The 19,774-nt window shown below is 45.6% G+C and overlaps 1 protein-coding gene across 4 annotated transcripts in view; it reads right to left on the bottom strand.

Moving 5' to 3' along the window:
* LOC135054535 (oocyte zinc finger protein XlCOF6-like) overlaps positions 1 to 17,438 on the bottom strand; it is a 49,785-nt gene extending 32,347 nt beyond the window's left edge. Inside the window, exons 1-2 of one of the 4 annotated variants that reach the window (XM_063957680.1) lie at positions 17,293 to 17,438; positions 652 to 719 (exon numbers count right to left, since the gene is read on the bottom strand). In XM_063957680.1, the coding sequence (XP_063813750.1) occupies positions 652 to 696 (45 nt within the window). In that variant the 5' untranslated portion in view covers positions 697 to 719; positions 17,293 to 17,438. The remainder of the gene's footprint in view (positions 1 to 651; positions 720 to 17,292) is intronic. The other 3 variants (XM_063957678.1, XM_063957679.1, XM_063957681.1) reach the window with 3 other exon arrangements.
* Between the last annotated feature and the right edge of the window lie 2,336 nt (positions 17,439 to 19,774).

Below are 19,774 nucleotides of genomic sequence, written 5' to 3'. Positions count from 1 at the left end.
CTCCAGTCATCACCCAGACACATCCCCTGGTGTTACTGTATAATGTCCCATTCCCAGCAGTCACCTCTCCAGTCATCTCCCAGACATATCCCCTGGTGTTACTGTATAATGTCCCATTCCCAGCAGTCACCTCTCCAGTCATCACCCAGATACGTCCTCTGGTGTTACTGTATAATGTACCATTTCCAGCAGTCACCTCTCCAGTCATCACCCAGACATATCCCCTGGTGTTACTGTATAATGTCCCATTCCCAGCAGTCACCTCTCCAGTCATCACCCAGATACGTCCTCTGGTGTTACTGTATAATGTCCCATTCCCAGCAGTCACCTCTCCAGTTATCACCCAGACACATCCCCTGGTGTTACTGTATAATGTCCAATTCCCAGCAGTCACCTCTCCAGTCATCTCCCAGACATATCCCCTGGTGTTACTGTATAATGTCCCATTCCCAGCAGTCACCTCTCCAGTCATCACCCAGATACGTCCTCTGGTGTTACTGTATAATGTACCATTCCCAGCAGTCACCTCTCCAGTCATCACCCAGACACATCCCCAGGTGTTACTGTATAATGTCCCATTCCCAGCAGTCACCTCTCCAGTCATCACCCAGACACATCCCCTGGCGTTACTGTATAATGCCCCATAAGTACCTGCAGCGCTGTAGATGAAGCTCCAGGACAAGGGACATGAATCATATCACTGTACGGTCCCCTCTCCCCTATATAATAATAATAATACCACATATCAGTGTGTGCCGGGAGCTGTGTTATTCCCCCTCATATATCACTATACGGTCCCCTCTTCCCTATATAATAATAATACCACATATCAGTGTGTGCTGGGGGCTGTGTTATTCCTCCTCATATATCACTGTATAGTCCCTTATTCCCTATATAATAATAATACCACATATCAGCGTGTGCTGGCGGCTGTGTTATTCCTCCTCATATATCACTGTACAGTTCCCTCTTCCCTATATAATAATGATACCACATATCAGCGTGTGCTGGGGGCTGTGTTATTTCTCCTCATATATCACTGTACGGTCCCCTTTCCCCTATATAATAATAATATCACATATCAGCGTGTGCTGGGGGCTGTGTTATTCCTCCTCATATATCACTGTACAGTTCCCTCTTCCCTATATAATAATGATACCACATATCAGCGTGCGCTGGCAGCTGTGTTATTCCTCCTCATATATCACTTTAGGGTTCCCTCACCCCTATATAATAATAATAATAATAATAATACTACCACATACTAGCGTGTGCAGGGAGCTGTGTTATTTCCCCTCATATATCACTGTACGGTCCCCTCTCCCCTATATAATAATAATACCACATATCAGTGTATGCCGGGAGCTGTGTTATTCCCTCTAATATATCACTGTACAGTCCCCTCTCCCCTATATAAAAATACAACATATCAGCGTGCGCCTGAAGCTGTGTTATTCCCCCTCATATATCACTTTAGGGTTCCCTCACCCCTATATAATAATAATAATACCAAATATCAGCGTGTGCCAGGAGCTGTGTTATTCCCCCTGATATCACGGTAGGTCCCCTTTCCCCGATATAATAATAAGACCACATATCAGCATGTGCCGGGAGCTGTGTTATTTCCCTCATATATCATTGTACGGTTCCCTCTCCCCTATATAATAATAATAATAATAATACCACAAAGCAGCGTGTACTGGGGGCTGTGTTATTCTTCCTCATATATCACTGTACAGTCCCCTCTCCCCTATATAATAATAATACCACATATCAGTGTGTGCCGGGAGCGGTATTATTCCCCCTCATATATCACTGTCCCCTCTCCCCTTTATAATAATAATAATAAAAATAACACTTATCAGTGTGTGCCGGGAGCTGTGTTATTCCCCCTCATATATCACTGTACAGTCCCCTATCCACTATATAATAATAATACCACATATCAGCGTGTGCCGGGAGCTGTGTTATTCCCCTCATATGTCACTGTACATTCCCATCTACCCTATATAATAATAATACCAAATATCCGCGTGTGCCGGGAGCTGTGTTATTCTACTAATATATCACTGTACGGTCCCCTCACTCTATATAATAATAATACCACATATCAGTGTGTTCAGGGAGCTGTGTTATTCCCCTTCATATATCACTATACAATCCCATCTCCCCTATATAATAATAATACCACATATCAGTGTGTGCTGGGGGCTGTGTTATTCCTCCTCATATATCACTGTATAGTCCCTTATTCCCTATATAATAATAATAATACCACATATCAGCGTGTGCTGGCGGCTGTGTTATTCCTCCTCATATATCACTGTACAGTTCCCTCTTCCCTATATAATAATGATACCACATATCAGCGTGTGCTGGGGGCTGTGTTATTTCTCCTCATATATCACTGTACGGTCCCCTTTCCCCTATATAATAATAATATCACATATCAGCGTGTGCTGGGGGCTGTGTTATTCCTCCTCATATATTACTGTACAGTCTCCTCTTCCTTATATAATAATACTAATACCATATATCAGCGTGCGCTGGCAGCTGTGTTATTCCTCCTCATATCTCACTTTAGGGTTCCCTCACCCCTATATAATAATAATAATAATAATACCACATATTAGCGTGTGCAGGGAGCTGTGTTATTTCCCCTCATATATCACTGTACGGTCCCCTCTCCCCTATATAATAATAATACCACATATCAGTGTATGCCGGGAGCTGTGTTATTCCCTCTAATACATCACTGTACAGTCCCCTCTCCCCTATATAAAAATACAACATATCAGCGAGTGCCTGAAGCTGTGTTATTCCCCCTCATATATCACTTTAGGGTTCCCTCACCCCTATATAATAATAATAATAATACCAAATATCAGCGTGTGCCAGGAGCTGTGTTATTCCCCCTGATATCACGGTAGGTCCCCTTTCCCCGATATAATAATAAGACCACATATCAGTGTGTGTCGGGAGCTGTGTTATTCCCCCTCATATATCACTGTACGGTCCCCTTTCCCCGATATAATAATAAGACCACATATCAGTGTGTGTCGGGAGCTGTGTTATTCCCCCTCATATATCACTGTACGGTCCCCTCTCCCCTATATAATAATAATACCACAAATCAGTGTGTGCCGGGAGCTGTATTATTCCCCTCATATATCACTATATGGTCCCCTCTCCCCTATATAATAATAAGACCACATATCAGTGTGTGCCAAGAGCTGTGTTATTCCTCCTCATATATCACTGTACGGTCCCCTCTCCAATATATAATAATACCACCACATATCAGCGTGTGCCGGGAGCTGTGTTATTTCCCTCATATATCATTGTACGGTTCCCTCTCCCCTATATAATAATAATAATACCACAAAGCAGCGTGTACTGGGGGCTGTGTTATTCTTCCTCATATATCACTGTACAGTCCCCTCTCCCCTATATAATAATAATACCACATATCAGTGTGTGCCGGGAGCGGTATTATTCCCCCTCATATATCACTGTCCCCTCTCCCCTTTATAATAATAATAATAATAAAAATAACACTTATCAGTGTGTGCCGGGAGCTGTGTTATTCCCCCTCATATATCACTGTACAGTCCCCTATCCACTATATAATAATAATACCACATATCAGCGTGTGCCGGGAGCTGTGTTATTCCCCTCATATGTCACTGTACATTCCCATCTACCCTATAAAATAATAATACCAAATATCCGCGTGTGCCGGGAGCTGTGTTATTCTACTAATATATCACTGTACGGTCCCCTCACTCTATATAATAATAACACCACATATCAGTGTGTTCAGGGAGCGGTGTTATTCCCCCTCATATATCACTATACAATCCCATCTCCCCTATATAATAATAATACCAAATATCAGCGTGTGCCGAGAGTTGTGTTATTCCCCTCATATAGCATTGTACGGTCCCCTCTCCCCTATATAATAATAATACTACCACCACATATCAGTGTGTGCCAGGAGCTGTGTTATTCCTCCTCATATCACTGTATGGTCCCCTTTCCCCTATATACTATTAATACCACATATCAGCATGTGCAGGAGCTGCAATTGCCTCTAATATATCACTGTACAGTCCCCTCTCCCCTATATAATAATACAACATATCAGCGTGTGCCTGGAGCTGTGTTATTCCCCCTCATATATCACTGTACGGTCCCCTCTCCACTATATAATAATAATACCACATATCAGCGTGTGACGAGAGCTGTGTTATTCCCCTCATATATCACTGTACGGTTCCCTCGCCCATATATAATAATAATACCACATATCAGTGTGTGCCGGGAGCTGTATTATTCCCCCTCATATATCACTGTACGGTCCCATCTCCCCTACATAATAATAATAATACTACTTATCAGGGTGTGCCGAGAGCTGTGTTATTCCCCTCATATAGCACTGTATGGTCCAATCTCCCCTATATAATAATATTACCACCCCATATCAGCGTGTGCCGGAAGCGGTGTTATTATCCCTCATATCACTGTACGGTCCCCTCTCCCCTATATAATAATAATACCACATATCAGCGTGTGCCGGAAGCTGTGTTATTATCCCTCATATATCACTGTACGGCCCCCTCTCCCCTATATAATAATAATACCACATATCAGCGTGTTCCGGGAGCTGTGTTATTCTCCCTCATATATCAATGTACAGTCCCCTCTCCCCTATATAATAATAATAGTGTTCACTCTAGGAGTGAACTGGGGCAGGGCGCCGGACTCAGGGGGGCACATGCGTGCCCGCGGCGAAGCCGCGCGCGCCCCCGAAATGGGGGCGCGGCCACGCAAATTAGGGGGCGTGGCCACGCCTCCGTCATTTTAGGGGGCGGTGCGGCCCACAGACGCTACTATAGAGAGCGTCTGTGGCCGGCGATGTCACTGTTGGGGGCGTGCCCAGCACCTCCGCACGGCATCAATACACGCCGGGAGGGCAGGGAGCGGGCGGCTGTTTTAGCAGGGCGCCGCAAAAGGGGCAGGGCGGGTTTTGCCTGTTAAAAAACGGGCAGGGCGCGGCGCCCTGCTAAAACAGCCTAGAGTGAACACTAAATAATACCACATATCAGTGTGTGCCGGAAGCTGTGTTATTATCCTCAATTATGACTGTACGGTCCCCTCTCCCCTATATAATAATAATAGCACATATCAGCGTGTGCCGGGAGCTGTGTTAGTCCCCCTTAAATAACACTGTATGGTCCCCTCTCCTCTATATAATAATACAACATATCAGCGTGTGCCAGGGGCTATTTTATTCCCACTTATATATCACTGTACGGTCCCCTCTCACATATATAATAATAAGATCACATAGTGTGTGCCGGGAGCTGTGTTATTCTCCTTGTATATCACTGTTCGTGTCGCTCTCCCCTATATAATAATATTACCAAATATCAGCGTGTGCCGAAAGCTGTGTTATTTCCCCTCATATATCACTGTACAGTACCCTCTCCCCTATATAATAATGGCCCTCATTCCGAGTTGTTCGCTCGCAAGGCGATTTTAGCAGAGTTGCTCACGCTAAGCCTACGCCTACTGGGATTGTATCTTAGCATCTTAAAATTGCGAACGATGTATTCGCAATATTGCGATTAGCACACTTCTTAGCAGTTTCAGAGTAGCTTCAGACTTACTCGGCATCTGCGATCAGTTCAGTGCTTGTCGTTCCTGGTTTGACGTCACAAACACACCCAGCGTTCGCTCAGACACTCCCCCGTTTCTCCAGCCACTCCTGCGTTTTTTCCGGAAACGGTAGCGTTTTTTTCCACACGCCCATAAAACGGCCTGTTTCCACCCAGTAACACCCATTTCCTGTCAATCACACTACGAACGCCGGAGCGAAGAAAAAGCCGTGAGTAAAAATACTATCTTCATTGTAAAATTACTTGGCGCAGTCGCAGTGCGGACATTACGCATGCGCACAAAGCGGAAATTCACTGCGATGCGAAGATATTTACCGAGCGAACGACTCGGAATGAGGGCCAATAATACCACATATCAGAGTGTGCCGGGAGCGGTGTTATTCCCCCTCCTATATCACTGTAAGGTCCCACCTACCCTATATAATAATAACAACAACAACAACAACAACAACACCACCACAAATTAGTGTGTGCCGGGAGCTCTGTTATTCCCCCTCATATCACTATACGTTCCCCTTTTACCTATATAATAATACCACATATCAGCGTGTGCCGGGAGCTGTGTTATTCCTCCTCATAGATCACTGTACGGTCCCCTCTCCCCTATATAATAATAATACCACATATCAGCGTGTGCCGGGAACTGTGTTATTCCCCCATATATATCACTGTACGGTCCCCTCTCCCCTATATAATAATAAGACCACATATTAGCGCGTGTCGGGAGCGGTGTTATTCCTCCTCAAATATGACTGTACGGTCCCCTCTCCCTTATAGAATAATAAGACCACATATTAGCGTGTGAATGGAGCTGTGTTATTCCCTTCATATATCACTGTATGGTCCCCTCTCCCCTATATAATAATAATACCACATATCAGCATGTGCCGGGAACTGTGTTATTCCCTTCATATATCACTGTACAGTCCCCTCTCCCCTATATAATAATACCACATATCAGCGTGTGCTGGGAGCTGTGTTATTCCCCTTCATATATCACTGTACGGTCCCCTCTCCCCTATATAATAATAATACCACATATCAGTGTGCGCTGGGGGCTGTGTTAGTCCCCGTTAAATATCACTGTATGGTCCCCTCTCCTCTATATAATAATAATACAACATATCAGCGTGTGCCAGGGGCTATTTTATTCCCCCTCATATATCACTGTAAGGTCCCCTCTCCCCTATATAATAATAATAACAACAACAACACCACAAATTAGTGTGTGCCGGGAGCTCTGTTATTCCCCCTCATATCACTACAATACACAGAGCTTGCGCGGGACCTGTTTTTGGTTAGATCAACACAGAGGACTCGTGGACACTCGCTCAGGTTAGAGGAGAGGAGATTCCGCACAATACGGCGTAAAGGCTTTTTCACGGTAAGGACAATACGTGTTTGGAATTCCCTGCCCGAGGGAGTTGTAATGGCGGAATCTGTCAACACCTTTAAGAATGGGTTAGATAAATTCCTATTGTATAAGGATATCCAGGGGTATGGTGCATAGTCATGCATTATAGTTACTATAAATAGGGATAAAATGCAATGGCTGACAGCAGCATCAGTCAGAAATTTTAGTCAAATCATCATGCTTAGGACACCACAAATAGGTTGAACTCGATGGACAATTGTCTTTTTTCAACCTCAGATACTATGTTACTATGTATATGTTACTATACGGTCCCCTTTTGCCTATATAATAATACACATATCAGCGTGTGCCGGGAGCTGTGTTATTCCTCCTCATATATCACTGTACGGTCCCCACTCCCCTATATAATAATAATACCACATATCAGCGTGTGCCGGGAGCTGTGTTATTCCTCCTCATATATCACTGTATGGTCCCCTCTCCCCTATATAATAATAATACCACATATCAGTGTGCGCTGGGGGCTGTGTTAGTCCCCGTTAAATATCACTGTATGGTCCCCTCTCCTCTATATAATAATAATAATAATACAACATATCAGCGTGTGCCAGTGGCTATTTTATTCCCACTTATATATCACTGTATGCTCCCCTCTCACATATATAATAATAAGACCACATAGCGTGTGCCGGGAGCTGTGTTATTCCCCCTCATATATCACTGTTCGTGTCACTCTCCCCTATATAATAATATTACAAAATATCAGCGTGTGCCGAAAACTGTGTTATTTCCCCTCATATATCACTGTACAGTCCACTCTCCCATATATAATAATACCACAAAGCAGCGTGTACTGGGGGCTGTTATTCTTCCTCATATATCACTGTACAGTCCCCTCTACCTTATATAATAATACCACATATCAGTGTGTTCCGGGAGCGGTGTTATTCCCCCTCATATATCACTGTAAGGTCCCCTCTCCCCTATATAATAATAACAACAACACCACCACCACAAATTAGTGTGTGCCGGGAGCTCTGTTATTCCACCTCATATATCACTGTACGGTCCCCACTCCCCTATATAATAAGACCACATATTAGCGTGTGTCGGGAGCGGTGTTATTCCCCATCATGTATCACTGTACTTTCCCCTGTCCCCTATATAATAATAACACCACATATCAGCGTGTGTCGGGTGCTGTGTTATTCCTCCTCATATATCACTGTACAGTCCCCTCTCCCTTATATAATAATAAGAGCACATATTAGCGTGTGAATGGAGCTGTGTTATTCCCTTCATATATCACTGTATGGTCCCCTCTCCCCTATATAATAATAATATCACATATCAGCGTGTGCCGGGAGCTGTGTTAATCCCCCTCATCTATCACTGTACGGTCCCCTCTCCCCTATATAATAATAATACCACATATCATCGTGTGCAGGGAGTTGTGTTAATCCCCCTCATATCACTGTACAGTTCCCTCTTCCCTATATAATAATGATACCACCACATATCAGCGTGTGCTGGGGGCTGTGTTATTTCTCCTCATATATCACTGTATGGTCCCCTCTTCCTTATATAATAATAATAATACCACATATCAGCGTGTGCTGGCGGCTGTGTTATTCCTCATATATCACTTTACGGTCCTCTCACCCCTATATAATAATAATAATACCACATATCAGCGTGTGCCAGGGGATGTGTTATTCCCCCCTCATATATCACGGTAGGTCCCCTCTCCCCTATATAATAATAATACCACATATCAGTGTGTGTCGGGAGCTGTGTTAATCCCCCTCATATATCACTGTACGGTCCCCTCTCCCCTATATAATAATAATACCACATATCAGCGTGTGCCAAGAGCTGTGTTATTCCTCCTCATATATTACTGTACGGTCCCCTCTCCCTTATATAATAATAAGACCACATATTAGCGTGTGAATGGAGCAGTGTTATTCCCCTCATCTATTACTGTACGGTCCCCTCTCCCCTATATAATAATAATACCACAAATCAGCGTGTGCCGGGAGCTGTGTTATTCCCCCTCATATATCACTGTACGGTCCCCTCTCCCCTATATAATAATAATATCACATATCAGCGTGTGCAGGGAGCTGTGTTATTCCCCCTCATATATCACTGTATGGTCCCCTCTCCTCTATATAATAATAATACAACATATCAGCGTGTGCCAGGGGCTATTTTATTCCCACTTATATATCACTGTACGGTCCCCTCTCACATATATAATAATAAGACCACACAGCGTGTGCCGGGAGCTGTGTTATTCCCCTTGTATATCACTGTTCATGTCGCTCTCCCTATATAATATTACAAAATATCAGCGTGTGCCGAAAGCTGTGTTATTTCCCCTCATATATCACTGTACAGTCCCCTCTCCCCTATATAATAATACCACAAAGCAGCGTGTACTGGGGGCTGTTATTCTTCCTCATATATCACTGTACAGTCCCCTCTCCCCTATATAATAATAATAATACCACATATCAGTGTGTGCCGGGAGAGGTGTTATTCCCTCTAATATATTACTGTACGGTCCCCTCTCCCCTATATAATAATAATACCACACATCAGCGTGTGCCAGGGGCTGTGTTATTCCTCCTCATATATCACTGTACAGACCCCTCTATCTTATAGAATAATACTAATACCATATATCAGCGTGCGCTGGCGGCTGTGTTATTCCTCCTCATATTATCACTGTACGGTCCCCTCTCCCCTATATAATAATACCAAATATTAGCGTGTGCCAGGGGATGTGTTATTCCCCCTCATATATCACGGTAGGTCCCCTTTCCCCGATATAATAATAAGACCACATATCAGTGTGTGTCGGGAGCGGTGTTATTCCCCCATCATATATCACTGTACAGTCCCCTCTCCCCTATATAATAATAATACCACAAATCAGCATGTGCCGGGAGCTGTGTTATTCCCCCTCATATATCACTGTACAGTCCCCTTTCCCCGATATAATAATAAGACCACATATCAGTGTGTGTCGGGAGCGGTGTTATTCCCCCTCATATATCACTGTACGATCCCCTCTCCACTATACAATAATAATACCACAAATCAGCGTGTGCCGGGAGCTGTATTATTCCCCTCATATATCACTATATGGTCCGCTCTCCCCTATATAATAATAAGACCACATATCAGCATGTGCCAAGAGCTGTGTTATTCCTCCTCATATATCACTGTACGGTCCCCTCTCCAATATATAATAATACCATCACATATCAGCGTGTGCCGGGAGCTGTGTTATTTCCCTCATATATCATTGTACGGTTCCCTCTCCCCTATATAATACCACAAAGCAACGTGTACTGGGGGCTGTGTTATTCTTCCTCATATTTCACTGTACAGTCCCCTCTCCCCTATATAATAATAATACCACATATCAGTGTGTGCCGGGAGCGGTATTATTACCCCTCATATATCACTGTACGGTCCCCTCTCCCCTATATAATAATAACACTTATCAGTGTGTGCCGGGAGCTGTGTTATTCCCCTTCATACCACTGTATGGTCCCTTCTCCCCTATATAATAATACCACATATCAGCGTGTGCCGGGAGCTGTGTTATTCACCCTCATATATCACTATACAATCCCATCTCCCCTATATAATAATAATACCAAATATCAGCGTGTGCCGAGAGCTGTGTTATTCCCCTCATATAGCATTGTACGGTCCCCTCTCCCCTATATAATAATAATAATACCACATATCAGCGTGTGCCGGGAGCTGTGTTATTCACCCCTCATATATCACTGTACGGTCCCCTCTCCCCTATATAAAAATACCACATATCAGCGTTTGCTGGGGGCTGTGTTATTCCCCCTCATATATCACTGTACGGTCCCCTCTTCCTTATATAATAAGACCGCATATTAGCGTGTGAATGGAGCGGTGTTATTCCCCTCATATATCACTGTACGGTCCCCTCTCCACTATATAATAATAATACCACATATCAGCGTGTGCCGGGAGCTGTGTTATTTCCCCTTATATCACTGTACGGTCCCCTCTCCCCTATATAATAATACCACATATCAGCGTGTGCTGGCTGTTGCATTATTCCCCCTCATATATCACTGTGCGGTCCCCTCTTCCTTATAATAAGATTTTACTTACCGATAAATCTATTTCTCGTAGTCCGTAGTGGATGCTGGGGACTCCGTCAGGACCATGGGGATTAGCGGGCTCCGCAGGAGACAGGGCACATCTAAAAAAGCTTTTAGGTCACATGGTGTGTACTGGCTCCTCCCCCTATGACCCTCCTCCAAGCCTCAGTTAGGTACTGTGCCCGGACGAGCGTACACAATAAGGAAGGATCTTGAATCCCGGGTAAGACTCATACCAGCCACACCAATCACACCGTACCACTTGTGATCTGAACCCAGTTAACAGTATGATAACAAAACGAAGTAGCCTCTGAAAAGATGGCTCACAACAAGAATAACCCGATTTTTGTAACAATAACTATGTACAAGTATTGCAGACAATCCGCACTAGGGATGGGCGCCCAGCATCCACTACGGACTACGAGAAATAGATTTATCGGTAAGTAAAATCTTATTTTCTCTGACGTCCTAGTGGATGCTGGGGACTCCGTCAGGACCATGGGGATTATACCAAAGCTCCCAAACGGGCGGGAGAGTGCGGATGACTCTGCAGCACCGAATGAGAGAACTCCAGGTCCTCCTTAGCCAGAGTATCAAATTTGTAAAATTTTACAAACGTGTTCTCCCCTGACCACGTAGCTGCTCGGCAAAGTTGTAATGCCGAGACCCCTCGGGCAGCCGCCCAAGATGCGCCCACTTTCCTAGTGGAGTGGGCCTTTACAGATTTAGGCTGTGGCACGCCTGCCACAGAATGTGCAAGTTGGATTGTGCTACAGATCCAACGTGCAATCGTCTGTTTAGACGCAGGAGCACCCATCTTGTTGGGTGCATACAATATAAACAGCAAGTCAGACTTTCTGACTCCAGCCGTCCTAAACTATATATATATATATATATATATATATATATATTTTTAGGGTCCTGACAACGTCTAGTAACCTGGAGTCCTCCAAGACCCTAGAAGCCGCAGGCACCATAATAGGTTGTTTCAGGTGAAAAACCTGACACCCCCTTAGGAAGAAAACTGGAGACGAGTCCCAGTTCTGCCCTGTCCGAATGGAAAATTAAATATGGGCTTTTGTAAGACAAAGCCGCCCATTCTGACAATCGCCTGGCCGAGGCCAGGACCAACAGCATGGTCACTGTCCATGTGAGATATTGGTCAACAGCATGTTCACTTTCCATGTGATATATTTCAAATCCACAGATTTGAGCGGTTCAAACCAATATGATTTTAAGGAATCCCAACACTATGTTGAGATCCCACGGTGCCACTAGAGGCACAAAAAGGGGTGTATATGCAATACTCCCTTGACAATCTGGACTTCAGGAACTGAAGTCAATTCTTTTCGGAAGAAATTCTACAGGGCCGAAACTTAAAACCTTAAAGAACCCCAATTTTAGGCTCAAAACACTCCTGTTTTCAGGAAGTGTAGAAATCGACCTAGTTGAATTTTCTTCGTGGGGCCTTCCTGGCCTCACCCACGCAACATATTTTCACCACATGTGGTGATGACGTTGTGCGGTCACCTCCTTCCTGGCTTTGACCAGGGTAGGTATGACCTCTTATGGAATGCCTTTTTCCTTCAGGATCCGGCATTCAACCGCCATGCCGTCCAACGCAGCCGCGGTAAGTCTTGGAATAGACATGGTACCTGCTGAAGCAAGTCCCTTCTTAGCTCCCCAGGCCCTTAGTCCTCTGTGAGCATCTCTTGAAGTTCCGGGTACCAAGTCCCTCTTGGCCAATCCGGAGTCACGAGTATAGTTCATACTCCTCTATGTCTTATAATTCTCAATACCTTGGTTATGAGAAGCAGAGGAGGGAACACATACACCGACTGTTACACCCACGGTGTTACCAGGACATCCACAGCTATCGCCTGAAGGTCTCATGACCTGGCGCAATACCTGTCCCGTTTTTTGTTCGGGCGGGACGCCATCATTTCCACCTTTGGTCTTTGCCAATGGCTCACAATCATGCGGAAAAACTTCCCTATGAAGTTCCCACTCTCCCAGGTGGAGGTCATGCCTGCTGAGGAAGTCTGCTTCCCAGTCGTCCACTCCCGGAGAGAACACTGCTGACAGTGCTATCACATGATTTTCCGCCTAGCAAAAAATCCTTGCAGTTTTTTCACTGCCCTCCAGCTTCTTGTGTCGCCCTTTCTGTTTACGTGGGCGACTGCCGTGATGTTATCCCACTGGATCAATACCGGCTGACCTTGAAGCAGAGGTCTTGCTAAGTTTAGAGCATTATAATTTTGCTCTTAGCTCCATCTATGTGGAGAGAATTCTCCAGACTTGATCACACTTTCCTGGAAATTTTTTCCCTGTGTGACTGCTCCCCAGCCTCTCAGGCTGGCCTCCGTGGTCACCAGCATCCAATCCTGAATGCTGAATCTGTGGCCCTCTAGAAGATGAGCACTCTGTAATCACCACAGGAGAGACACCCTTGTCCTTGGATATAGGGTTATCCGCTGATGCATCTGAAGATGCGATCCGGACCATTTGTCCAGCAGATCCCACTGAAGAGTTCTTGCGTGAAATCTGCCGAATGGAATTGCTTCGTAATAAGCCACCATTTTTTACCAGGACTCTTGTGCAATGATGCACTGACACTTTTCCTGGTTTTAGGAGGATCCCGATTAGCTCGGATAACTCCCTGGCTTTCTCCTCTGGGAGAAACACCTTTTTCTGGACTGTGTCCAGAATCATCCCTAGGAACAGTAGACGTGTCCTCGGAAAAGCTACGATTTTGGAATATTTAGAATCCACTCGTGCTGTCGTAGAACTATTAAAGATAGTGCTACTCCGACCTCCAACTGTTCTCTGGACCTTGCCCTTATCAGGAAAGCGTCCAAGTTTCTTTTAAGAAGAATCATCATTTCGGCCATTACCTTGGTAAAGACCCGGGGCGCCGTGGACAATCCAAACGGCAGCGTCTGAACTGATAGTGACAGTTCTGTACCACGAACCTGAAGTACCCTTGGTGAGAAGGGCAAATTTGGACATGTAGGTAAATGTCCCTGATATCCAGTGACACCATATCGTCCCCTTCTTCCTGGTTCGCTATCACTGCTCTGAGTGACTCCATCTTGATTTGAACGCTTGTATGTAAGTGTTCAAATATTTCAGATCTCACCGAACCGTTTGGCTTCAGTACCACAATATAGTGTGGAATAATACCCCCTCCCTTGTTGTAGGAGGGGTACTTTGATTATCACCTGCTGGGAATACAGCCTGTGAATTGTTTCCAATACTGCCTCCCTGTCGGAGGTAGACGTTGGTAAAACAGACTTCCGGAACTTGTGAGGAGGAGACGTCTCGAATTTCCAATGTACACCTGGGATACTACATGTAGGATCCAGGAGTCCCCTTGCGAGTGAGCCCACTGCGTGCTGAAACTCTTGAGATGACCCCCTACCGCACCTGAGTCCGCTTGTACTGCCCCAGCGTCATGCTGCGGACTTGGCAGAAGCTGTGAAGGGCTTCTGTTCCTGGGAATGGGCTGCTTGCTGCAGTCTTCTTCCCTTTCCTCTACCCCTGGGCAGATATGACTGGCCTTTGCCCGCCTGCCCGTATGGGGACGAAAGGACTGAGACTGAAAAGACTGTGTCCTTTTCTGCTGAGATGTGACTCGGGGAACAAAGGGTGGATTTTTCAGCTGTTGCCATGGCCACCAGGTCCGATGGACCGCCCCTTTATACGGCAATACTTCCATGTGCCGTCTGGAATCTGCCTCACCTGACCACTGTCGTGTCTTCGTCTGGCAGATATGGACATCACATTTACTCTTGATGCCAGAATGCAAATATCCCTCTGCGCATCACGCATATATAGAAATGCATCCTTAAAATGCTCTATAGACAATAAAATCTTGTCCCTGTCAAGGGTATCAAAATTTTCAGTCAGGAAATCCGACCAAGCCCCCTCAGCGCTGCACATCCAGTCTGAGGCGATTGCTGGTCGTAGTATAACACCAGTATGTGTGTATATACTTCTTAGGCTATTTTTCAGCTTCCTATCAGCTGGCTCCTTGAGGGCGGCCGTATCTGGAGACGGTAACGCCACTTGTTTTTATAAGCGTGTGAGCGCCTTATCCACCATAAGGTGTGTTTCCCAACTCGCCCTTACTTCTGGCGGGAAAGGGTATACCGCCCATAACTTTCTATCGGAGGAAACCCACGTATCATCACACACTTCATTTAATTTATCTGATTCAGGCAAAACTACAAGTAGTTTATTCACACCCTACAAAATACCCTTATTTGTGGTACTTGTAGTATCAGAAATATGTAACACCTCCTTCATGCCCTTAACATGTAACGTGTGGCCCTAAAGGAAAATACGTTTGTTTCTTCACCGTCGACACTGGAGTCAGTGTCCGTGAGGTAAATGGGCGTTTTTACAAGCCCCTGACGGTGTCTGAGACGCCTGGACAGGTACTAATTTGTTTGCCGGTCGTCTCATGTCGTCAACCGGCTTGCAGCGTGTTGACATGATCACGTACTTCCACAAGTAAGCCATCCATTCCGGTGTCGACTCCCTAGAGAGTGACATCACCATTACAGGCAATTTGCTCCGCCTCCTCACCAACATTTTCCTCATACATGTCGACACACACGTACCGACATACAGCACACACACAGGGAATGCTCTGATAGAGGACAGGACCCACTAGCCCTTTGGGGAGACAGAGGGAGAGTTTGCCAGCACACATCAAAATGCTATAATTATACAGGGACAACCTTTATAAAAGTGTTCCTCCCTTATAGCATTTAATATATATTTATATCGCCAAATCAGTGCCCCCCCTCTCTGTTTTAACCCTGTTTCTGTAGTGCAGTGCAGGGGAGAGCATGGGAGCCTTCCCCTCAGCCTTTCTGTGAGGGAAAATGGCGCTGTGTGCTGAGGAGAATAAGCTCCGCCCCCTTTTCGGCGGGCTTTTTCTCCCGGTTTTTAAGAACTGGCCTGGGTTAAAATACATACATATAGCCTTAATGGCTATATGTGATGTATTTATTTTGCCAATAAGGTATTTATATTGCTGCCCAGGGCGCCCCCAGCAGCGCCCTGCACCCTCCGTGACCAGGTCAGTGAGCCGTGTGACAACAATGGCGCACAGCTGCAGTGCTGTGCGCTACCTTCATGAAGACTGTGAAGTCTTCTGCCGCCTGTTTCCGGACCTCCGTTCTGCCGTCTTCTTCAGCGTCTGTAAGGGGGATCGGCGGCGCGGCTCCGGGACGAACCCCAGGCTGACCTGTGTTCCGACTCCCTCTGGAGCTCAGTGTCCAGTAGCCTAAGATCCCAATCCATCCTGCACGCAGGTGAGTTGGAGATCTCTCCCCTAAGTCCCTCGTTGCAGTGATCCTGTTGCCAGCAGGAATCACTGAATGAAACCTAAAAAAAAACTTTTCTAAACAGCTCTTTAAGAGAGCCACCTAGATTGCACCCTTCTCGGACGGGCACAAAAACCTAACTGAGGCTTGGAGGAGGGTCATAGGGGGAGGAGCCAGTACACACCATGTGACCTAAAAGCTTTTTTAGATGTGCCCTGTCTCCTGCGGAGCCCGCTAATCCCCATGGTCCTGACGGAGTCCCCAGCATCCACTAGGACGTCAGAGAAATAATAATAATACCACATATCAGCGTGTGCTGGCGGCTGTTTTATTCCTCATATATCACTGTACGGTCCCCTCTCCCCTATATAATAATAATACCACATATCAGTGTGTTGGGAGCTGTGTTATTCCTCCTCATATATCATTGTACGGTCCCCTCTCCCCTATATAATAATAATACCACATATCAGCATGTGCCGGGAGCTGTGTTATTCCCCCTCATATATCACTGTACAGTCCCCTTTCCCCTATATAATAATAATACCACATATCAGTGTGTGCCTTGAGCTGTGTTATTCCCCTCATATATCACTGTACGGTCCCCTCTCCCCTATATAATAATAATAATACCACATAGTGTGTGCCGGGAGCTGTGTTATTCCCCCTCATATATCACTGTACGGTCCCCTCTCCCCTATATAATAACAGTAATATGATATGAGGGATATACTTACATTACCGCAGCCAGTCTGGGTAATAGGAGCCTATAGACTTGCGACAAGACATTAGACAATGGCGGCTGGAAGTGTCTGCGGCCCCGCCGCCGGCAGCATCACGTGATATCCCAGATTCAATGTTATCCGAAAGACAACAAGAAAATGGCCGACGCTCTCCTTTATGTAATGTTGTTACTGTAGCGATAGTGGGCGTGTGCTGGTCACATGACACGGAGAGACTCTGTAGCGTGTATCTGTGTAATGTGTCTCTGTCTCTGCACTTCAGGAAAATGGCCGCTGCCGTTATATAGGGAAGGTGCGTGTTATGTTTCCAGCATTGGCCCCGAGGGCCCCTGCACAGCTGCATGTAGTCTGGGATATTAAATTGGACAATCATTGGGTTATAGTAACAGTGCTGAGATGAGTGATCAATGTATTTAAAAAAGAAATATATTTTGCTGTAAGGCAATGCAGTTATGCAATGCCTGGTGCAGAGGGGTATATTATAAAATAAATGTATAATATGAATGTATATACTTAACATCCTAACTGTATTATTTAAAGGTATCATGCACGCACCCATCCCTGGTGGTCTAGGGGGTTCTGAAGCCCTCCATTGGCTACTAGGTGGCCAGGAAACGGGGCAGTCACAATACCGACGACAGGATCCCGGCATCTGAAAATCCCGCTGCCGATCACCAGGGATTATTCCTCCCCCCCCCCCCCAATCTGGTTTACCCCTTCAACTCATCACTCTCTTCCAGCATTTTTCGTCCGATGTTCAAACATGCTCGTCTCACCCACTAGCTACCGCCCTGAATCTCGTCTTTCACCTCCAAATTGGTTGAATGGCTTGAATACAGCCATCTCACCAGCTACCTCTCTGACAAGTCCATCCTTGATCCTCTCCAATCTAGCTTTCATCCACTTCACTCCACTGAAACTGCTCTGGTCAAAGTCCTCAACGACTGGATTGTGGCCCAATCCATGAATCACTTCTCTCTGTTCATCCTCCTGAACCTTCTCTGCTGATCCTCTTGTCCACTGCACTCTCCAATCCATTGGTCTCTAGCACAGTCCTTGCCTGGTTCACCTCTTACCTCATCAAGTGTTCCATCTCTTTGCCTGCCTCTGTCTCCACCTCACCCCTTCTCCATCCTTCCCATTGGCATGCCCCAGGGTTCTGTTCTTGGCACTCTTTTCTCTTGTACACCTTTTCCCTGGGTAAACCTATTAGCTCCTTTGGTCTCCAATACCACCTCTATGCTGATGGTAGGCAACTATGGGCCTAATTCAGACCTGATTGCTAGGCTGCGTTTTCGTACAGCCTGCGATCAGGTCTAAACTGCGCAGGCACATCGCACAGTTACAAAGTGAATCGCCACTCAGCGATGGGTTTGTGTGAAGAATCCATTCACACAGGCGTTCGCAAGGAGGTTGACAGGAAGAGGGCATTTGTGGGTGGCAAGTGACCGTTTTCTGGGAGTCTTTGGAAATACGCAGGCGTGGGGTTCCTGACGTCAATTCCGGTCTCGGACAGGCTAAAGTGTTCAAAGCGGCTGAGTAAGTCCTGGGCTACTCAGAAACTGCACAAGCTGTTTGTACAGCTCTGCTACACATGCGTTCGCACACTTGCAAAGCGAAAATACACTTCCTATGGTCGGCAACTATGCGAACGCAGGACTGCAAAAAAATAACTAGCGAGTGATCAGGTCTGAATTAGGCCCTATACCTCTACTCTCCCTCTCAGGCATCCAGCTGCCTTTCCACCATCTCCTCCTGGGCTCCCTGAAGCTCAACTTGGACAAAACGGAACTCATCATCTACCCCCATGCCAAGTCTTCTACCCTCCAATATCTCTATCACTGTTGACAACACCATCATTGCCCATTCCCAGTCTCCTTCACCCCCCACATTCAATCCTGTAAGTTCCAGTTATGCAACATCTCTGGCATCAGGCCATTCCTCTCCCGGATTGCGACTAAACTTATTATCCACTCGCTTGTCAACTCTCAGCTCTACTACTGAAACCTTCTCGTCACTGGCCTTCCACATTCCCATCTCGCTCCCCTCCAATCTGTTCTCAACGCTGCAGCTAGTCTCATCTTCCACTCCCCTTCCCCAACAAGTTGATACATGCCGACTCAACTATTGAGAAAAATATCTGCAGGAACAAATACAATTTTGTGTTCATTTGGTATCGTCTGACTATGCTAAAACCCCCTCCCGCACTAAATCTAGGGATTGTGGGAATAACAATACTACCTTCCCTTTCCATGTTATCTCAGTGATCCTATTACAGGGCAAGAATACTATCATTCAATTCGTACTTAACCTTAGTCCTTTTTTGGACCTTTATTCGCTGTCTCCATTGTTTTCTTTAAGAGTGCGTCTCCAAAGAGTTTTCTTTTCTTTCCTCAATATTTTTACAGTTAGTACTCACTAACTCTATAGTGCACCACCAACAGGACATATTGAGGTCAACCACCTAGTATACATC

Source organism: Pseudophryne corroboree, chromosome 3 (assembly GCF_028390025.1).
Source record: "Pseudophryne corroboree isolate aPseCor3 chromosome 3, aPseCor3.hap2, whole genome shotgun sequence".
NCBI lineage: Eukaryota > Metazoa > Chordata > Amphibia > Anura > Myobatrachidae > Pseudophryne > Pseudophryne corroboree.
The sequence above is the reverse complement of the archived record's forward strand: the minus strand, read 5'-3'. Positions and strand labels throughout refer to the sequence as shown.